Source organism: Anolis carolinensis, unplaced genomic scaffold (genome assembly GCF_035594765.1).
Source record: "Anolis carolinensis isolate JA03-04 unplaced genomic scaffold, rAnoCar3.1.pri scaffold_11, whole genome shotgun sequence".
Classification (NCBI taxonomy): domain Eukaryota; kingdom Metazoa; phylum Chordata; class Lepidosauria; order Squamata; family Dactyloidae; genus Anolis; species Anolis carolinensis.
In genome coordinates this window covers 4,150,535-4,170,084 of record NW_026943822.1, presented here as the reverse complement: position 1 = coordinate 4,170,084, position 19,550 = coordinate 4,150,535, and the positions used below count along the sequence as shown (strand labels likewise).

Sequence of the window (19,550 nt, the reverse complement as noted above, 5' to 3'; positions counted from 1 at the left end):
CAAAACTGGATTCATCATCATTCATTCAAGACAGTTTGAACGCGATATTGACGGAAGTGGTTTTGCTGTGCAAATGATTACTAAGGAAAGGCTGGAACCAGTTTGAGGCCTGCATAGTAGTTACACAAATAGCAGAACACTGATGCACCTATTTACACATTTCCCACAAAAAAGTTTTGTATATTTTCAATAATGCACATTTTTAAAAAATATTGACATTTTTGTGAACAATCCTTTTTAATGAGCAAATTCTCAAGGCAACGTGGGCACTTTCTTGCAAGAAATCGGGAAGAGGTATACTCGCAACAAACACCGAAACAAAGAAATACTACCCGGGATACCTTGTAGTAACCTCTGCAACCTCTTAGAACTCTTATCTGACACTACTACAACTTCTTGGGCAACAAATGGTCCTCCAAGAAACTTATGATTGGCTTTTTGAATTATTAGACAGATCCTGTCAATATATTGGACCTTGGAATTGCCTTTACTAAAAGGAGATTGATGTCTCCCACTTTACTTTTATGTAAATACAAACATTTACTTGCAATAGAGATAAGATTTGTATTTGAATGCTGTATATAAAAGAGATCGATTACATAACAGCATATTTGATGTTCCAATAATTAACAATAACATACTATTGCCTATTATTCATATTTAAAGAAATGTCATTTGCATAATGACTGATGTAAATCTCGCTGAATTCAAAGGATTGACTCTGGGCTTTACTAAACCTGGATCCAGCTCATTATCTATGCTTCCCAATAGTCCCATAATTATGTGATTGGATCTAAAGATATTTCTCTTAAAAAGAAAAAGAAAACCCTGCATTCTGGATTTGCCCTTCTCTCATTAAAATTAAAGTTATTCATTTTCTCTACACTGAGAAATGTCAATTGGATATTTTTAAAAAGGCACTTATAATCTTGGAACCTTCTAGATAAAACATCCAAGATACCTTTTAAAACACAACTGAGAAATGCAGAGGGGGGTTAATTTGATTTAATCACTTTCGTGGCATGAGAGGTGTAGATATTAGTCTTGTGCATTTGTATAGAATCACTATCTGTTTCTGTTTGTTTCATTTGTAAGCCCGCCGTTTTCGTTTTCAAGTGCCTCCCAAAATTGGGTGCCTTTCCGAATGGGCGTTTTTGTTCTGTATATGGGGGAAAAAAAAAACATTTCAACCCACTGGACACTTTTCCAGGCTCTCCTTCCCCTCCGTTTTAGGTCTAGAGGGGTGAAAATCGCCACACATAGAGGACACATCTATCTTCTTAGCCCACCAAGTTTTATAACATTTGGGTCAATCCCGATTTTTAGGGATTTTTTCTTTCTAAAAATAAAATCTCCTTAAATACATTCCTTCTCCACCCCCCCTCCGCTGGCCCCACCCTCTAACTTCTCCAGGAGCAGAAGCGGGATCGAGGCAGATAGGACACCATTATTTCTTGCCAAATGTCAAAGATGCTCCACACACCCCACACACAGGCAAGTGCCCAGCCTCACTATTTCACTCTTTGTGACGCCCCTGCTGCGAGAGCACTGGAACCCAATACACCGAGGCCAATAAACAATCTAATATCTTTATTAAGGAATTAAGAAATTAAAATGAAAACAAGCAGAAGGTATAGTTCATCAATAGACCTTCCAGGAAAGGTCAAATATAGTCCAGTAATATATTGTCCAATATATAATATTAGAGTTTAAAGTTTGTAATCCAAAAACCGAAACGAACTCAACTTCCAAGCAGTTTGAGTGGGGAAATGTCCAAGTCTTTTTCTAAAGTTCAAAAGCAAGTCCAAGGCAAGGAATTGAAGACAAGGCTGGATACACGGCACGACAAGGCAAGGCTGGAATCATGGCAAGACAAGACAAGAAACACAGCTAGGCAAGGCATGGCAAGGCTGGAAGGTAGTGGACTTAAAACTCAGTCCACACTTGGCTGGAAGTGAAGTTAATCCTCCAAACTGACACGTTGACTCCGCGCTGGCTAGCCAGCGCACAGAACTTTTAAGAACTTCGAATCTTCCCTTGAAACGGGTGTCTCAACTGCTCTTTTCCCTTGGGAAAAGAGCTAAAACAACATCTTGACCAGATGCAATCCTCCCTTAGAATTCTCAGGGGAAAATAGGTTAATTAGCAGATTCCCTTGCTGCTAATCGCGCGCTTCGTCTCCTGCCAGCTTTCTCCTGTCTGTTAGTTTCCACAAACATCTTTCTATCAAAGGGAGGAGAACTGGGAAGAGAAGACTCCGTTTCAAGGCCCTTTTTAATGAGCACTGAACTAGAATTGTCAATAGGAAACATCTGGAACGGGGCAGAGTCTTGCTGAATTGGCACTAAACCTGTTTCCTCATCACTGTTGTCCACAATGGAGTCAGGTTCACGGCCCAAGGGTCCATGGGACATCACACTCTTCTTTAACTGGTAGCAATGGTAGGGGGAATTCCCTTCCTCTTCCCATCATTTTTGGCAATGGCATGGGTTGTTCCCAAATGGAACAAAAGGAATGAAAGAACAGATGAAACGGGAGAAACGGGTACCACACACACCTCTTATTTCCTAGACGCTTACTCCAAGACTTCTTAAGAGTGGCCAGTTGACACCACTGGATTCTTTCACCATGAGTGTCATTATCGGAAGGAAATGTTCAAGGCTAGTTTCAGGTCTAATTTCATGTCAGAAGCAATTGAATAAATACAGGCATAATTTCTTCTGAACTATTTGGAACCCTGGAGATGACTGGAGAGGGAACTAGAACATTGGGATGTGCAAGGCAGTTCCTCTGTTGACATTTTTGTTCAGATGAAATGATTTATTAAACACATACTTTAAGATAATACCTCTCAGAGGAAGAAGGGAAATTTGAAGGCCTTGTGGTTTCGAGGAACCTTTGAAGGTTTAATTATGCTAAGAGTGGTTGCTCTAGGAGAAACACCAAGGTTAATGTGCCTTTCCTTTAATCTTTTCAAATACCATCATATCAGTCAGTGTGCAGGACTTAAGTAAAATGAACTGGAGAAGTTCCATTCAGCCTTAGTTTGCCAACTGATAAACTTCAAAGATGTGTCTATGCTTCGCAAAACACATGAGCCCACATATCATAGAATCATAGAATCATAGAATCATAGAATAGTAGAGTTGGAAGAGAGCTCATGGGCCATCCAGTCCAACCCCCCGCTAAGAAGCAGGAAATCGCATTCAAAGCACATATCAGGTAAATGTGGACAGCTATGTGGAATCTTCTTGACTGACTTTATAATAAACTAGTTTGGGTACCTGGCATTGCCTGGGTTATTTGAAAAGTCCATTTTTAATTGTACAAAATACATAAGATTGTGGGTGAACTACAACTGACCTCATGCCAGGTTAACACCATAACCTCCATCAGTAGTTAAAGTTTATTTTGTTGGGCAAGTTTTGTTGGGCATCATGGGTGGAGTTCAGTGTGCTCTCTGGCTGTAGGGCTGGCATATTTAAAACTTGAAACCTGTTCAATTTTGTGTCCATCTATTCTCCAGTTGTGCTTCTTTGGTCGTTTAGCAAACATCATAATTTTGGTTTTCTGAAAGTTGAGATGCAGTTGTTCTTCATCATAGTACAGTAGAGTCTCGCTTATCCAACACTCGCTTATCCAACGTTCTGGATTATCCAACGCATTTTTGTAGTCAATGTTTTCAATACATCGTGATATTTTGGTGCTAAATTCGTAAATACAGTAATCACTACATAGCATTACTGCGTATTGTACTACTTTTTCTGCCAAATTTGTTGTCTAACATGATGTTTTGTTGCTTAATTTGTAAAATCATAACCTAATTTGATGTTTAATAGGCTTTTCCTTAACCCCTCCTTATTATCCAACATATTCGCTTATCCAGCGTTCTGCCAGCCCGTTTATGTTGGATAAGTGAGACTCTACTGTAATTCTCTAATGCTCTTAGGGCTCTTTTCAGTCCAACTTGAGTTCTAGAAAGAAGAACTGCATCATCTGCATAAAGTAATGTCGATAGATCCTTCCTGCTAGTTTTGGAGGGCAGAAATCCAAGTGTTAGAGATGTTCCACCATTGAGTTAATATAAAAGTTGAATAATAGTGGAGCCAAAATGCACCCTTGCTTGACGCTTTTCTCAGTTTCAACCACTTTGGTAAGATGGCCCTGGGGACTGCATCTTATTTTCAGAGTAGTTCTTTCATGGAGATTGCGGATTAGCTGCAGGAGTTGTCTGCCTATTGAGGTGGACCCAAGTTTTTCCCATACTATGGTACGGGAGATAGAATCGAAAGCTGCTTTGAAGTCTATACACGCAGCATAGAGAGAAGATGACCTGTGGGAAGAATATTTTTCTATGAGATGTTCCAATGCAATGCATTGGTTGATGGTGGATCATCCTTCTCTGAAGCTGGCTTGTTCCTCCGCAAGTATGTTCTCTTGCTTCATCCAGTCCAGCAGTTTTCATTGAAGATGGCTTGAGTATATTTTGCCGATGGCATTAAGGAAGCTGATGGGTCTACAGTTTTCAGGACCATCCTGTTTCCCTTTCTTTTTATATATGGGGACAATAATTGGCAGCCCCTCAATCCTTTGGTATTCGACCATATTTGTCTAGGCAGATAAACAGTGATGCTAAGATGGGGGACCAGAAGTCCAAGTTGTTCTTAATGACCTCAAGAGAGATCAGATCTTCTCCTGGTGCCTTTCCTGGTTTTGAGCTACAAGACTCTTAATTTCTGAAGCCATCACTGGAGGCCACATGGAGAGATTTTCCATTGACGAAACTGGGCAGGCATTTCCACCCACAATGTCTGATGAGGTCTCCCTGTAAAGTTCCTGGATGTGTGTTTCCCAGATTGCTGGGACCTCTAGTATTTTTGTTGGTCATGGGGGCTCTGTATGCCAAGTTAGTTCCACATCCATCGTTGGTGGAGTTCAGAGTGCTCTTAGATTGCAGGTGAACTATAAATCCCAGTACCTACAACTCCTATAAGACATGGTGAATTCTCCCCAAAGCTCTCTAGTATGTTCAGCTGCTGAGAAATTCCTCTGTTCGCTGTGTGCCTTAGAAAAGAATAGGAAAGGGTTAAGGGAGAGGCTGTAGGCGGGGTCATGCAAATTCCACACCAATGGAGAGAGTCTGAAACATTTTTTTTAACTCATAGTACTCCTACACTGTGGAATTTGAAGTCGCTTGGCTTCCATATGAAATCATGGAATTTGTAGTTGGACAGAGAAGACAAAAGTGTTGAAGTGGGAATGATTGTATATAGAGTTGTTTAAATGTAATTGAGTTATAGTGTTGCATTGTGAGCTGGAGATTGCATCATGCACTGTCTGCTGTCCACTATGCGAGTGTGAAAAGAGTTAATTGTGTATTGCATCAGACAGCAGAGGTGGTTATAAATAGCTCCCTGTGTTATCTGTTCTCCCCTCTGCCCTCTGCTCTCTGCCTCTCTGCACTCTGTCTGTATATATCGTCTTGAGAGTTTTCCGTTTGTTAGTAAATCTTTTGTAGAAAGCCAAACAGGCTTCAGCCTCTTTATTGGTGCCAGTGATTCTTCGTTGATCTTCCGCTGCATGTGTGTTTATCCAAATCGTGCGCTCTATTTTTGTTGGTCATAGGGGCTCTGTATGCCAGATTAGTTCCATGTCCATCGTTGATGGAGTTCAGAGTGATCTTAGATTGCAAATGGACTATAAATCCCTGTACCTACAACTCCTATAAGTCATGGTGAATTCTCCCCAAACCTCTCTAGTATGTTCAGCTGCTGAGCAATTCCTCTGTTTGCTGTGTGCCTTAGAAAAGAATAGGAAAGGGTTAAGGGAGAGGCTGTAGGCGGGGTCATACAAATTCCACACCAATGGAGAGAGTCTGAAACATTTTTTTAACTCATAGTACTCCTACACTGTGGAATTTCATGTCACTTGGTTTCCATATGAAATCATGGAATTTGTAGTTGGACAGAGAAGACAAAAGTGTTGAAGTGGGAATGATTGTATATAGAGTTGTTTAAATGTAATTGAGTTATAGTGTTGCAATGTGAGATGGAGATTACATCATGCACTGTCTGCTGTCCACTATGCGAGTGTGAAAAGAGTTAACTGTGTATTGCATCAGACAGCAGAGGTGGTTATAAATAGCTCCCTGTGTTGTCTGTTCTGCCCTCTGCCTCTCTGCACTCTGTCTGTATATATCGTCTTGAGAGTTTTCCGTTTGTTAGTAAATCTTTTGTAGAAAGCCAAACAGGCTTCAGCCTCTTTATTGGTGCCAGTGATTCTTCGTTGATCTTCCGCTGCATGAGTGTTTATCCAAATCGCGCGCTCTATTTTTGTTGGTCATGGGGGCTCTGTATGCCAGGTTAGTTAAGTAAGTTAGGTAAGTCATGGTGAATTCTCCCCAAACCTCTCTAGTATGTTCAGCTGCTGAGCAATTCCTCTGTTTACTGTGTGCTTTAGAAAAGAATAGGAAAGGGTTAAGGGAGAAGCTGTAGGCGGGGTCATGCAAATTCCACACCAATGGAGAGAGTCTGAAACAATTTTTTAACTCATAGTACTCCTACACTGTGGAATTTGATGTCGCTTGGCTTCCATATGAAATCATGGAATTTGTAGTTGGACAGAGAAGACAAAAGACCTTGTTGTCAGGATGTGAACACCCAGCATTCACACCAGCTGAACTGTTTCCATCCTGCCAGAGCAATGGGGTGAAGATAGCCTAAATGATAAGAGCCATCTGGCTAGGCGGATTGATTTATGGCCTGCTCTGGTTTTCAAGCCTGGGAAAATACTATCGACAGATAGGTGTGAATGTGGAAGGGGGGCTGGAGGGAAGTAGGAGTTTGATATGCTGGGGTCTTGGCAGGAACGGGTTGGTACTAGCTTTGTGTTCATCTTGGCAAGAAGGATTTCAATAAAGCATTTCCACGGAACTACCTGTGTGAGCTTGAATTATGTCCTATAGCTTCCAAGGACTGACACTTGTAATACTTCAGTTTTCATAACATTGAGCCATGACAGCTAAAGTGGTGTGAAACTGCATTAATTCTACAGTGTAGACGCACCCTCAGTTTTCTCTTCTGAGTTGTTGCAATGCAATGCATAAAATCTACAGTGTAGACATATCTTCAGTTTTCTCTTCTGAGTTGTAATCTGTTCCTTAAAAGTAGAAGATATCTTCCTTAGGATGGAACTACACTGACTCCTTATTATAGTAAAGAAGATGTTTTCAGTTCCTTGACCAATTTAGTGGCTTTCTTCTCCATTTAATTGGTCGTTTTATGTTTATTGTACCTTTTCTCCTATGGTTCAGTGACGTATTCCTGTCCCAGTGGCCTTTTTGATGGCATTGAGTCGCAATCAAATCTAAGAAGACTTTATTCCCGTGCACCACTAGCCAGCTGGGAAACGCAAGCTTCTTATCTACAAAACAAACATTCACACACCCAGTATCAAGTTACACATCAGAGTGGCCTTTCTGCAAACAAATATTTCGTTCCCTGAGAAGTAATGTATGTCATTCCTCCTTGTGCCATCGGCAAAGCATCCATCAGGCCCCAAGAGCTTGGAACCTGCTGATAAATGGTTATTTTCTTGCTCCAGCTAACGTCTCTTAAATGTTTAACAGCACAATTAAACACGTGCCCGTTGGTTGCTTGGTTGCTTTTTATTTCGGAGGAGACACTGTGCCATTCATTCCTTGGTGCTGTGTGTGTGCGTAAGAGAGAAAAACAGTTATACTTGAAAGGAAGACCTAAGAATCTAGCCGGTATTGATTTATAGCATTTTCTCTATCAACAGTATCCATCCTTGTATTGCTAGCTGTATTACAAGCTGTAGCCTTATCCATTTTCTCTCACATTTATCTGTTTAACTGCCCCCCTTTTTCCAGCGCACCTAGCCACAAAATCTGCCTGTCTACCAAATCATTTTAGGTTTCCTCACAATATCCATCTTTTTTAATGCTGCCTATATATATCCATGCTATCTTGCTTGTACATCTATCCAGAAGTGTTTACTGTATCTTTCAGTGTGATCGCTTTATCTCACCCTGCCATCGCTCAGTCATATCTCGGTCTGTGCAACCGCGGATTCGGGGACACAGATATCTTCCTTTTGATCTTTCGGCTGCCATGGCTGTCTCATAAAGTACCAATTAGTTTATCGACTTTTGCAGGAAAGGTTATGTAAGAGAAACTCCAAGAGGGCACAAATAATGCCGGGGTTCAGGCCTGTTTGCCAGACTTGAATGTTTCCCGTCCCTTCTGCATACAAAATGAGGAGCTAATAGGAAGGCGAGTGAGGGCAAAGGCAGTAATTGCTGCTAACCAAAGATACCCAAAGGTGACAAGAGGGCAAAGGAGAGAGATGTAGGCTCAGAAGCCCTATTAACTTTCTGGAAGTTAACTGCAGCTGACAGAAGCTCTGTTCAGGTCTTATTTTATTTTATTTTACACATGAAAGAGGGAGCAAGGGGCCCTCATTCCCGAATTACCTCCCACAACACCTCTCTTCTCTATGTTGATAGGAAGAATCGGAAAAGGAACTGCAGCGATGTTGGGGCTGCAATGCCACATGGCCGGAGACATTGATGAAAGCAGGGTTTGCAATCCTGTGGGAATTTGGAAATGCATTTAGGCAATCATGGTTAACAAGCAGTTTCCAGACCTTTTGCAGGAAGGCAGAAAAGTTGAAATAATAATAATAATAATAATAATAATAATAATAATAATAATAATATATTCTAGGCTATAACAAGCAGTCAAAGAAGAAGAACATGCCCTGGCAGAATATGTAAAGCAAAGAACCTGCTTTGATTGAAGTGAAAAATCAGAAACTCCTCAAAGCACAGCAGACAAAAAACCAGTACAAGAAAGCCACACTGCAAACTAGAGCTGACAGCTGGCATAACAAAACATTGCATGGAAAGTTCCTTGACAAAATTGAAGGAAAAGCTGATAAGGAGAAGACCTGGCTCTGGCTCACGAATGGGACCCTGAAGAAGGAGACAGAAAGCCTGATCCTTGCAGCCCAGGAGCAAGACATCAGGACAAAGGCAATTCAGGCCAAGATCGAAAAATCAGCTGATGACCCAAAATGCAGACTGTGCAAGGAAACCGGCGAAACCATTGATCATATCCTCAGCTGCTGTAAGAAAATTGCACAGACAGACTACAAACAGAGGCACAACTACGTGGCCCAAATGATTCATTGGAACTTATGCCTCAAGTACCACCTCCCAGCAGCAAAGAACTGGCGGGATCACAAACCTGCAAAAGTATTGGAAAATGAGCACGCAAAGATACTGTGGGACTTCCAAATCCAGACTGACAAAGTTCTGGAACACAACACACCAGACATCACAGTTGTGGAAAAGAAAAAGGTTTGGATCATTGATGTTGCCATCCCAGGTGACAGTCGCATTGATGAAAAACAACAGGAAAAACTCAGCCGCTATCAGGACCTCAAGATCGAACTTCAAAGACTCTGGCAGAAACCAGTGCAGGTGGTCCCGGTGGTGATGGGCACACTGGGTGCCGTGCCGAAAGATCTCAGCCGGCATTTGGAAACAATAGGCATTGACAAAATCATTATCTGTCAACTTCAAAAGGCCACCCTACTGGAATCTGCATGCATCATCCGAAAATACATCACACAGTCCTAGACACTTGGGAAGTGTTCGACTTGTGATTTTGTGATATGAAATCCAGCATATCTATCTTGTTTGCTGTGTCATAAAATAATAATAATAATAATAATAATAATAATAATAATAATAATAATAATAATAATAATGACCAACACTGTCTGAATTTTTAGCACTGATATCAGCATGGAGTTTGGTTTGGACAAATGTTCGACAGTGGCATTGAAGAAGGGAAAAATCATTGAAAGTGAGGGCATAAATATGCCTAATGGCCAAACAATAAAGTGTCACCAGCCAGAGGCCTATAAATATCTGGGCATACTACAGCTGGACAACATCAAGCATGACCATGTGAAAACTGTGGTCAGCAAAGAATACACACAAAGGGTCAGAAAAATTCTCAAAAGCAAGCTCAATGGAGGCAACACCATCAAGGCCATAAACACCTGGGCCATACCTGTCATACGATATACTGCTGGCATTATAAACTGGACACAGGTGGAACTGGACAATTTGGACAGAAAAACAAGAAAACTCATGATCATTCATCATTCACTGCACCCTCGGGGCAGAGGACTCTTACAAGTAAAACAAGCCGTCAAGAAGAAGAACATGCCCTGGCAGAATATGTAAAGCAAAGTGAAGAACCTGCTTTGATTGAAGTCAAAAATCAGAAATCCTCAAAGCACAGCAGACAAAAACCAGTACAAGAAAACTGCACTACAAACTAGAGCTGACAGCTGGCACAACAAAACATTGCATGGAAACAGAGCCGGCCCTAGGTATTTTTCAAGTGTAGGCGAACAGAATTTTGGCGCCCACCCCCCCAAACCAATCACTGAAAAATAAAACCGTTGGATAAGCGAAAATGTTGGATAATAAGGAAAGATAAAGGAAAAGCCTATTAAACATCAAATTACATTATGATTTTACAAATTAAGCACCAAAATATCATGTTTTACAACAAATCAATAGAAAAAGCAGTTCAATACATGGTAATGTTATGTAGGAATTACTATATTTGCGAATTTAGCACTAAACATTGAACAGGGATATAGGGCAGTGTGGACTTAGATAACCCAGATAGCCCTCAGTATTAAAAAAAAAAACCCTCTAAAATCAGGACAATAAATAAAGAACAACACTCTGAAAACAGAAGAAATCCAGACGGTAAACAATCAGGGACAGCTAACACCTCCCAAAAAAAGATTCTCCCAGGCAAGAAGAAGCCAGGCCTTGAAACCACAGGGCCATTAAATGCTAATCAAGGTGATTAATTACAACATTCACACCTGCTTCAAAGAAAAGTTCTTTCTCCCACCCTGGACCTTCTACAGATATAGAAACCCCACATACCTAGCTTCCAAGTTCCCACAGACCTCACAATCTCTGAAGGCCCCAAAGGTGGGCTCCCGTGGTGCGAATGTGGGTCTGCGCTGGCCGGAAGGCCCGAAAGAGAAGGAGGTGGAGAGTGGTGCCCTCCTCCCAGGACGATGGTGCCCCCGGGACGATGGCGCCACAGGCAAATGCCTAGTTCGCCTTATGGTTGGACCGCCTCTGCATGGAAAGTTCCTTGACAAAATTGAAGGAAAAGCTGATAAGGAGAAGACCTGGTTCTGGCTCACAAATGGGACCCTGAAGAAGGAGACAGAAGGCCTGATCCTTGCAGCCCAGGAGCAAGACATCAGGACAAAGGCAATTCAGGCCAAGAACGAAAAATCAGCTGATGATCCAAAATGCAAACTCTGCAAGGAAATCGATGAAACCATTGATCATATCCTCAGCTGTTGTAAGAAAATTGCATAGACAGACTACAAACAGAGGCACAACTACGTGGCCCAAATGATTCATTGGAACTTATGCCTCAAGTACCACCTGCCAGCAGCAAAGAACTGGTGGGATCACAAACCTGCAAAGGTTGTGGAAAATGAACCCGCAAAGATACTGTGGGACTTCCAAATCCAGACTGACAAAGTTCTGGAACACAACACACCAGACATCACAGTTGTGGAAAAGAAAAAGGTTTGGATCATAGATGTCGCCATCCCAGGTGACAGTCGCATTGACGAAAAACAGGAAAAACTCAGCTGCTATCAGGACCTCAAGATTGAACTGCAAAGACTCTGGCAGAAACCAGTGCAGGTGGTCCCGGTGGTGATGGGCACAGTGGGTGCCGTGCCAAAAGATCTCAGCCGGCATTTGGAAACAATAGGCATTGGCAAAATTATGATCTGTCAACTGCAAAAAGGCCACCCTACTGGGATATGCTCGCATCATCCGAAAATACATCACACAGTCCTAGACACTTGGGAAGTGTTCGACTTGTGGTTTTGTGATACAAAATCCAGCATATCTATCTTGTTTGCTGTGTTATATAATAAAATAATAATACAGTAGAGTCTCACTTATCCAACACTCGCTTATCCAACGTTCTGGATTATCCAACACATTTTTGTAGTCAATGTTTTCAATACATAGTGATATTTTGGTGCTAAATTCGTAAATACAGTAATTACTACATAGCATTACTGTGTATTGAACTACTTTTTCTGTCAAATTTGTTGTATAACATGATGTTTTGGTGTTTAATTTGTAAAATCATAACCTAATTTGATGTTTAATAGGCTTTTTCTTAATCTCTCCTTATTATCCAACATATTCGCTTATCCAACGTTCTGCCAGCCCGTTTACGTTGGATAAGTGAGACTCTACTGTAATAAGTCAACAACAGATCCCAAATGTAGACATTGCAAGGAAGGAACTGGGGACTTGGATGGCTGACAAGGAGCTCTGGCGTGAACTGGTCCATGAGGTCACGAAGAGTCGGAAGTTTGCAGTGTCATACAATAAAATAATAATAATAATAATAATAATAATAATAATAATAATAATAATAATAATTGGGTGCCGTGCCAAAAGATCTCAGCCGGCATTTGGAAACAATAGACATTGACAAAATCACGCTCTGCCAACTGCAAAAGGCCACCCTACTGGGATCTGCACGCATCATCCAAAAATACATCACACAGTCCTAGACACTTGGGAAGTGTTCGACTTGTGATTTTGTGATACAAAATTCCGCATATCTATCTTGTTTGCTGTGTCATATAATAAAATAATAATAATAAGTCAACAACAGATCCCAAATGTAGACTCTGCAAGGAAGGAACTGGGGACTTCGACGGCTGACAAGGAGCTCTGGCGTGAACTGGTCCATGAGGTCACGAAGAGTCGGAAGTGACTGAACGAATAAACAACAACACAGCAACCTCAGTTTAGTCATGTTCACTTCTAATGAGAGTTCAGACTTTACCTCCTCCAAGGCCCCTCCATTTACCTTTATGCATTAGTGATTGGAAGCTCAATGGGCTGAATCCTCTCCCAGGTTTAGCTCTTTAATCACAGTGTGCTGACCCAAGCCCATCCTCAAATCTTATACCTTGAATAAATTCAGATTAAATCCTAGAATGGATTAATTGCCGCACAGACTTGGGGCACACCAACATTAGCCACTTAGGGATTTACTGTATATACTCAAGTATAAGCCAACCCGAATATAAGCCCGAATTTTACCACAAAAAAACTGGGAAAACATTGACTCAAGTATAAGTCGAGGGTGGTAAATTTCAGAAATAAATATAGACACCAATAAAATTACATTAATTGAGGTATCAGTGGATTAAATGTTTTTGAATATTTACATCAAGCTTAGATTTAAGATAAGACTGTCCAACTCTGATCAAATCATTATTCTCATCTTCTTCAATGTAAATGTGCTTATGTATCCTTTTAATAATAATAGAGTAAAATAAGACATGTAATAATAATAATAAATACAGGAAAATAATACATGTAATAATAAATAGAGTAAAATAATAAATGCAATAATAATAATAAGATCAGAGTGAAATAATAAATATATTATTATTAATAATAAAAATAGAGTAAAATAAATGTAATAGTAGCAACAACAATAGAGAAAAATAATAAATGTAATAATACCAATAATAATAGAGCAAAATAATAAATGTACCATATATTCTCGAGTATAAGCTGATCCAAATACAGTAGAATCTCACTTATCCAACATAAACGGGCCGGCAGAACGTTGGATAAGCGAATATGTTGGATAATAAGGAGAGATTAAGAAAAAGCCTATTAAACATCAAACTAGGTTATGATTTTACAAATTAAGCATCAAAACATCATGTTACACAACAAATTTGACAGAAAAAGTAGTTCATTACACATTAATGCTATGTAGTAATTACTGTATTTATGAATTTAGCACCAAAATATAACAATGCATTGAAAACATTGACTACAAAAATGTGTTGGATAATCCAGAATGTTGGATAAGTGAGACTCTACTGTATAAGCCAACCAGGACCCTCACCCGAGTATAAGCCGAGCGGGGCTTTTTCAGTCTTAAAAAAAGGGCTGAAAAACTAGGCTTATACTCCAGTATATACAGTACTTCTTCTAAGATAAGATCTAAGTGCAAAAAAATATCCTTGAAGTCCAAAAAAGTTCCAAAATGCAGTCACTTTTTAGGCTTTCTTTCTGTCGTGTTTTTGTTTTGTTTTCAACTTTCCTGGAAGAGGATAAATTTGTATGCAGGGGGAGTTTACAGAGGAAGCCAAAGGAATCAGTCGCAACCACGTTTGATAAGGCTGTGATTAAATCAAGGTCTCACTCTAATTATACTCCATTTAAATAAACTTAGTCTAGTAAGTAATTGTAATTAAACTACAATTAAACATGTATTTATATCCCTGTTTCCTCAGCCATGTAACTGCTTGGAAGTTCCTCCTGTTGTTACTGTTTACCTGCCAAGAGCTCTTTAGTCTGGCACAGGGGAGACCATTAAGAGGAAAGAAAAACTTCCTCAGACTGTGTGTGATGGGGAAATATTGCTGATTTCAGTCCTATGGGACTGAACGGGAAGCATCTATTTAGAGATATGTTCCTCTGTGCTATTATATGATAAGGAAGTTTGTTTAAGGAAGGATCTCGGCAGAAGAAATGAAAACTTTGTCACTCTCGCCCAATATGTCATTTGCATAGGATATTGAATGGCATTATGGCAACTTGATTGATCTCAATAATAACTAAACACAGATGAATTACCGTCCGGTCAGCCTCACATCAATACCAGGCAATATTCTGGAAAAGATCATTAAGGAAGTGGTCTGCGAACACTTAGAAACAAATGCGGTCATTGCTAATAGTCAACACGGATTTACCAAAAACAAGTCATGCCAGACTAATCTGATCTCTTTTTTCGATAGAGTTACGAGTTGGGTCGATACAGGGAATGCTGTGGATGTAGCGTACCTGGATTTCAGTAAGGCCTTCAACAAAGTCCCCCACGACCTTCTGGCAAACAAACTAGGAAAATGTGGGCTAGACAAAACTACGGTTAGGTGGATCTGTAATTGGCTAAGCGAACGAACCCAAAGGGTGATTCTCACCAATGCGTCGTCTTCATCATGGAAAGAAGTCACGAGTGGAGTGCCACAAGCAGGGCTCTGTCCTGGGCCCGGTTCTGTTCAACATCTTTATGAACGACTTAGATGAAGGGTCAGAAGGCACGATCATCAAGTTTGCAGACGACACCAAACTGGGAGGGATAGCTAACACTCCAGAAGACAGGAGCAGAATTCAAAATGATCTTGACAGACTAGAGAGATGGGCCGAAACTAACAAAATGAAGTTCAACAGGGACAAATGCAAGAGACTTCACTTCGGCAGAAAAAATGGAAGTCAAAGATACAGAATGGGGGACGATGCCTGGCTTGACAGCAGTGTGTGCGAAAAAGACCTTGGAGTCCTCGTGGACAACAAGTTAAACATGAGCCAACAATGTGATGCAGCTGCTAAAAAAGCCAATGGGATTTTGGCCTGCATCAATAGGGGAATAGCGCCTAGATCCAGGGAAGTCCTGCTCCCCTCTATTCTGCCTTGGTCAGACCACACCTGGAATCACACTGTGTCCAATTTTGGGCACCACAGTTGAAGGGAGATGTTGACAAGCTGGAAAGCGTCCAGAGGAGGGCGACTCAAAGGATAAAGGGTCTGGAGAACAAGCCCTATGAGGAGCGGCTTAAAGAGCTTGGCATGTTTAGCCTGCAGAAGAGAAGGCTGAGAGGAGACATGATAGCCATGTACAAATACATGAAGGGAAGTCATAGGGAGGAGGGAGAAAGCTTGTTTTCTGCTGCCCTGGAGACTAGGACACGGAACAATGGCTTCAAACTACAGGAAAGGAGATTCCACCTGAACATCAGGAAGAACTTCCTCACTGTGAAAAGGGCTGTTCGGCAGTGGAACTCTCTCCCCGGGGCCGTGGTGGAGGCTCCTTCTTTGGAGGCTTTTAAGCAGAGGCTGGATGGCCATCTGTCGGGGGTGCTTTGAATGCGATTTCCTGCTTCTTAGCAGGGGGTTGGACTGGATGGCCCATGTGGTCTCTTCCAACTCTACTATTCTATGATTCTATGATTCTATGATTCTATGATTCTATGTCTATTCTAAACAATATCTGAAAAATATGCAAGCACTATAAAGGTTCAAAGCATGGAACACAATATGTATATTAGAGCGACATAGACATAATAGTCTTAACAATAGTAATACAACAGATGATCAAATTCAGTTAGCTGTAGTGACACACAGTCACCAGTCATCCAGACTTAAATTCTATAAAGAGCAGTTTTCAATACGGAACAATATCTACAAGACTCCAACTAAATATTGTTAACCATATAGTATGTGTACATTCAATCTCTCCAAAATGGTATGTGAAAATATGCTGTGAAACTAAATAAATCAGTATACAATTCTATTGACTCAAACCTGGCACCAGGTTTGAGTCAATAGAATTGTATACTGATTTATTTACTGTATGGTTAACAATATTTAGTTGGAGTCAAACACTTCCCAAGCGTTTAGAACTGTGTGATGTATATTATTATTATTATTATTATTATTATTATTATTATTATTATTATTATTATTATTGACACAACAACATTGTAGGACACAACAAACAAGATAGATATGCTGGATTTCGTATCACAAAATCACAAGTCGAACACTTCCCAAGCGTCTAGGACTGTGTGATGTATTTTCAGATGATGCGCGCAGATTCCAGTAGGTGGCCTTTTGCAGTTGGCAGATCATAATTTTGTCAATGTCTATTGTTTCCAAATGCCGGCTGAGATCTTTTGGCATGGAATCCAACATGCCGATCACCACTGGGACCACCTGCACTGGTTTCTGCCAGAGTCTTTGCAGTTCAATCTTGAGGTCCTGATAGCGGCTGAGTTTTTCCTGTTGTTTTTCGTCAATGCGACTGTCACCTGGGATGGCGACATCAATGATCCAAACCCTTTTCTTTTCCACAACTGTGATGTCTGGTGTGTTGTGTTCCAGAACTTTGTCAGTCTGGATTCGGAAGTCCCACAGTATCTTTGTGTGTTCATTTTCCAATACTTTTGCAGGTTTGTGATCCCACCAGTTCTTTGCTGCTGGGAGGTGGTACTTGGGGCATAAGTTCCAATGAATCATTTGGGCCACATAGTTGTGCCTCTGTTTGTAGTCTGTCTGTGTGATTTTCTTACAGCAGCTGAGGATATGATCAATGGTTTCGTCGGTTTCCTTGCACAGTCTGCATTTTGGGTCATCAGCTGATTTTTTGATCTTGGCCTTAATTGCCTTTGTTCTGATGTATTAACAACATTGAGGCTGGGTGGCCATCCGCTGGGGGTGCTTTGCTTGTGCTTTTGGTGCACAAAGGAAGAAGGGGGTTCAACTAAATGGTCCAAGGGGTCTCTTCCAACCCTCTTTATGATGATGATGATGATGATTATTATTATTATTATTAACTTTGAGGCTGTATTTGTTCCCATTTGTTCTTTTTAACTTCAAAATAAGATCTGTGCAGTGTGCATAGGAATTTGTTTATAGTTTTTTTTTCAACTATAGTCTGGCCCTCCAACGGTCTGAGGGACCGTGAATTGGCCCCCTGTTTAAAAAGTTTGGGGACCCCTGGGTTAGGGTCTATTTTTAAGGTAGTTTTCAAGTGTCAGGTTGGGAAGCACATTATAGTCACAATACCCTGTTTCCCTGAAAATAAGACATCCCCAGAAAATAAGACCTAGTAGAGGTTTTGCTGAATTGCAAAATATAAGGCCTCCCTCGAAAGTAAGACCTAGTAAAGTTTTTGTTTGGAAGCATGCAGGATTGGTAAATGTACATGGAAATAAAGGTAGTAACAAGAAATAGTAATAATATAATAATAACTTTTCTTGTATCCCACCTCCATCTCCCAGAAGGGACTCAGGGCAGCTTACACAGGGACAAGCCCAACAACAACATAAATTTACATACAAACAGAAATTTAAAACAGTAATTTAAAAACAGTATAGCAATAAAATATAATACAGAAATTCTTGAAAGGATTCACAGTTTGGTTATGCTGGTTTGTGATGACAACTACTGTACATTTTCATTTTTAAACAATTCAACCATAAATGTGAATTCTTCTTTGTGGAAAAATAAGACATCCCCTGAAAATAAGACCTAGTGCATCATTGGGAGCAAAAATTAATATAAGACACTGTCTTATTTTCGGGGAAACGGGGTATCAGGGCTACATGTCTGATACAGGACCTCAGCCAGAATGCTGTAAAATGCATTTTATAAAACAAAATTATCTTTGGGGGCGGAGGGGGGGGTGCCTATCTTGACAATTTTTCTTGAAATGAAAAACAAGAGAGATTTTGCTTGGTCCTAAAAACCTTGCATGCGTTACTTTTAGTAGCAAAACACTTCTGTCTTGTGAAGTTTACTGGCAAAACAACAACAGCAGCTTTTGTTGTTTGTGGGCCTTTTTGGGCACCGAGGTGAATATGTCACAGATATTTGTCTCTTCATGTGACTTCATCTCTCTGGGCAGGAGACATCAAAGTGCCCTTGTCAAAGGCCCTGTCCTCTGTATAGTCTCTGGGAAGTCTCTTGCCCTCAGGCGGCAATTTGATCGTACTGTTACTTTGTGTTGTATCCCTGAATAAAAGTTTTTTAAAAGAGGAAATTGCACACTATTCAATTCTGGTTCATCCCCGAACTTCGATAACTTGCCCTATTATACATAGAAGGTATCCAGAGTCAGTGCTTTGTGAGCCTGGAAATAGCACTTTCATACTAAAAGCCAGAAATAGGAAATGTGTACAGCCTTTTGTGAGCTCCAGTTGTCATGCCATAGGCGCCCTCAGAGATAAGAAATCCCATAGAAATTTCTAGGAGGGATAAACAAGGCACATACAACTTACATCTTGTCAACCACCCTGAAAAAATGCACTTCCTTCTGAAGTTTTTGCAAAATTGACCTTGGAGTTCTAAAGCTAACCCAGGTGGCCTTTGCTTCAGCCAAAGGTAGGGCAGTGGGGTCAATGCAGTCTGAGCCTTTCTGGAACATTTAGAGTCTGAAGTGTTATTGTAGAGAATTTGGCCCAGCGCCTGTGACCACTATTATGGTCATTCTCCAAGCTGACTCTGGATTGAGTATTCAGTGTAGACAGTCTTGACTGCACCATGGGATAGAAGGATATGGCAATTGTCACACACAATAAGACTTAAAACAGACTTTAATTTCTTTCCATATGAACAGACAAAATTCATATGAACTAAAGTTAAAATTCATAGGTTGTGATGGCATGCCTGTGATGCCCCATGGGCCTCTGAGTCCTGACCCTAGCGCCATGATGGATCACGGTGATGAAGACATGGGATTTCTGCCGTCTCAGCAAGAGACTGTTCCATTCCAGATGCCTTTTGTTGACAATTCTTGCCAAGAGCTCATTAAAACGGACCTTGAACAGGCTATTCCCAGCGCTTCTCCCCC

General features: G+C 40.7%; 1 protein-coding gene across 2 annotated transcripts in view; it reads right to left on the bottom strand.

The window, feature by feature from the left end:
- agbl1 (AGBL carboxypeptidase 1) overlaps nucleotides 1–19,550 on the bottom strand; it is a 581,450-nt gene that overhangs the window by 19,706 nt on the left and 542,194 nt on the right. Inside the window, exon 23 of one of the 2 annotated variants that reach the window (XM_062963555.1) lies at nucleotides 814–8,611. The exons of the other annotated variant lie outside the window; for it this stretch is intronic. Within the exon in view, the coding sequence (XP_062819625.1) occupies nucleotides 8,491–8,611 (121 nt within the window). The 3' untranslated portion in view covers nucleotides 814–8,490. Of the gene's footprint in view, nucleotides 1–813; nucleotides 8,612–19,550 lie in introns of those variants that run through there. 2 annotated transcript variants of the gene reach the window in all.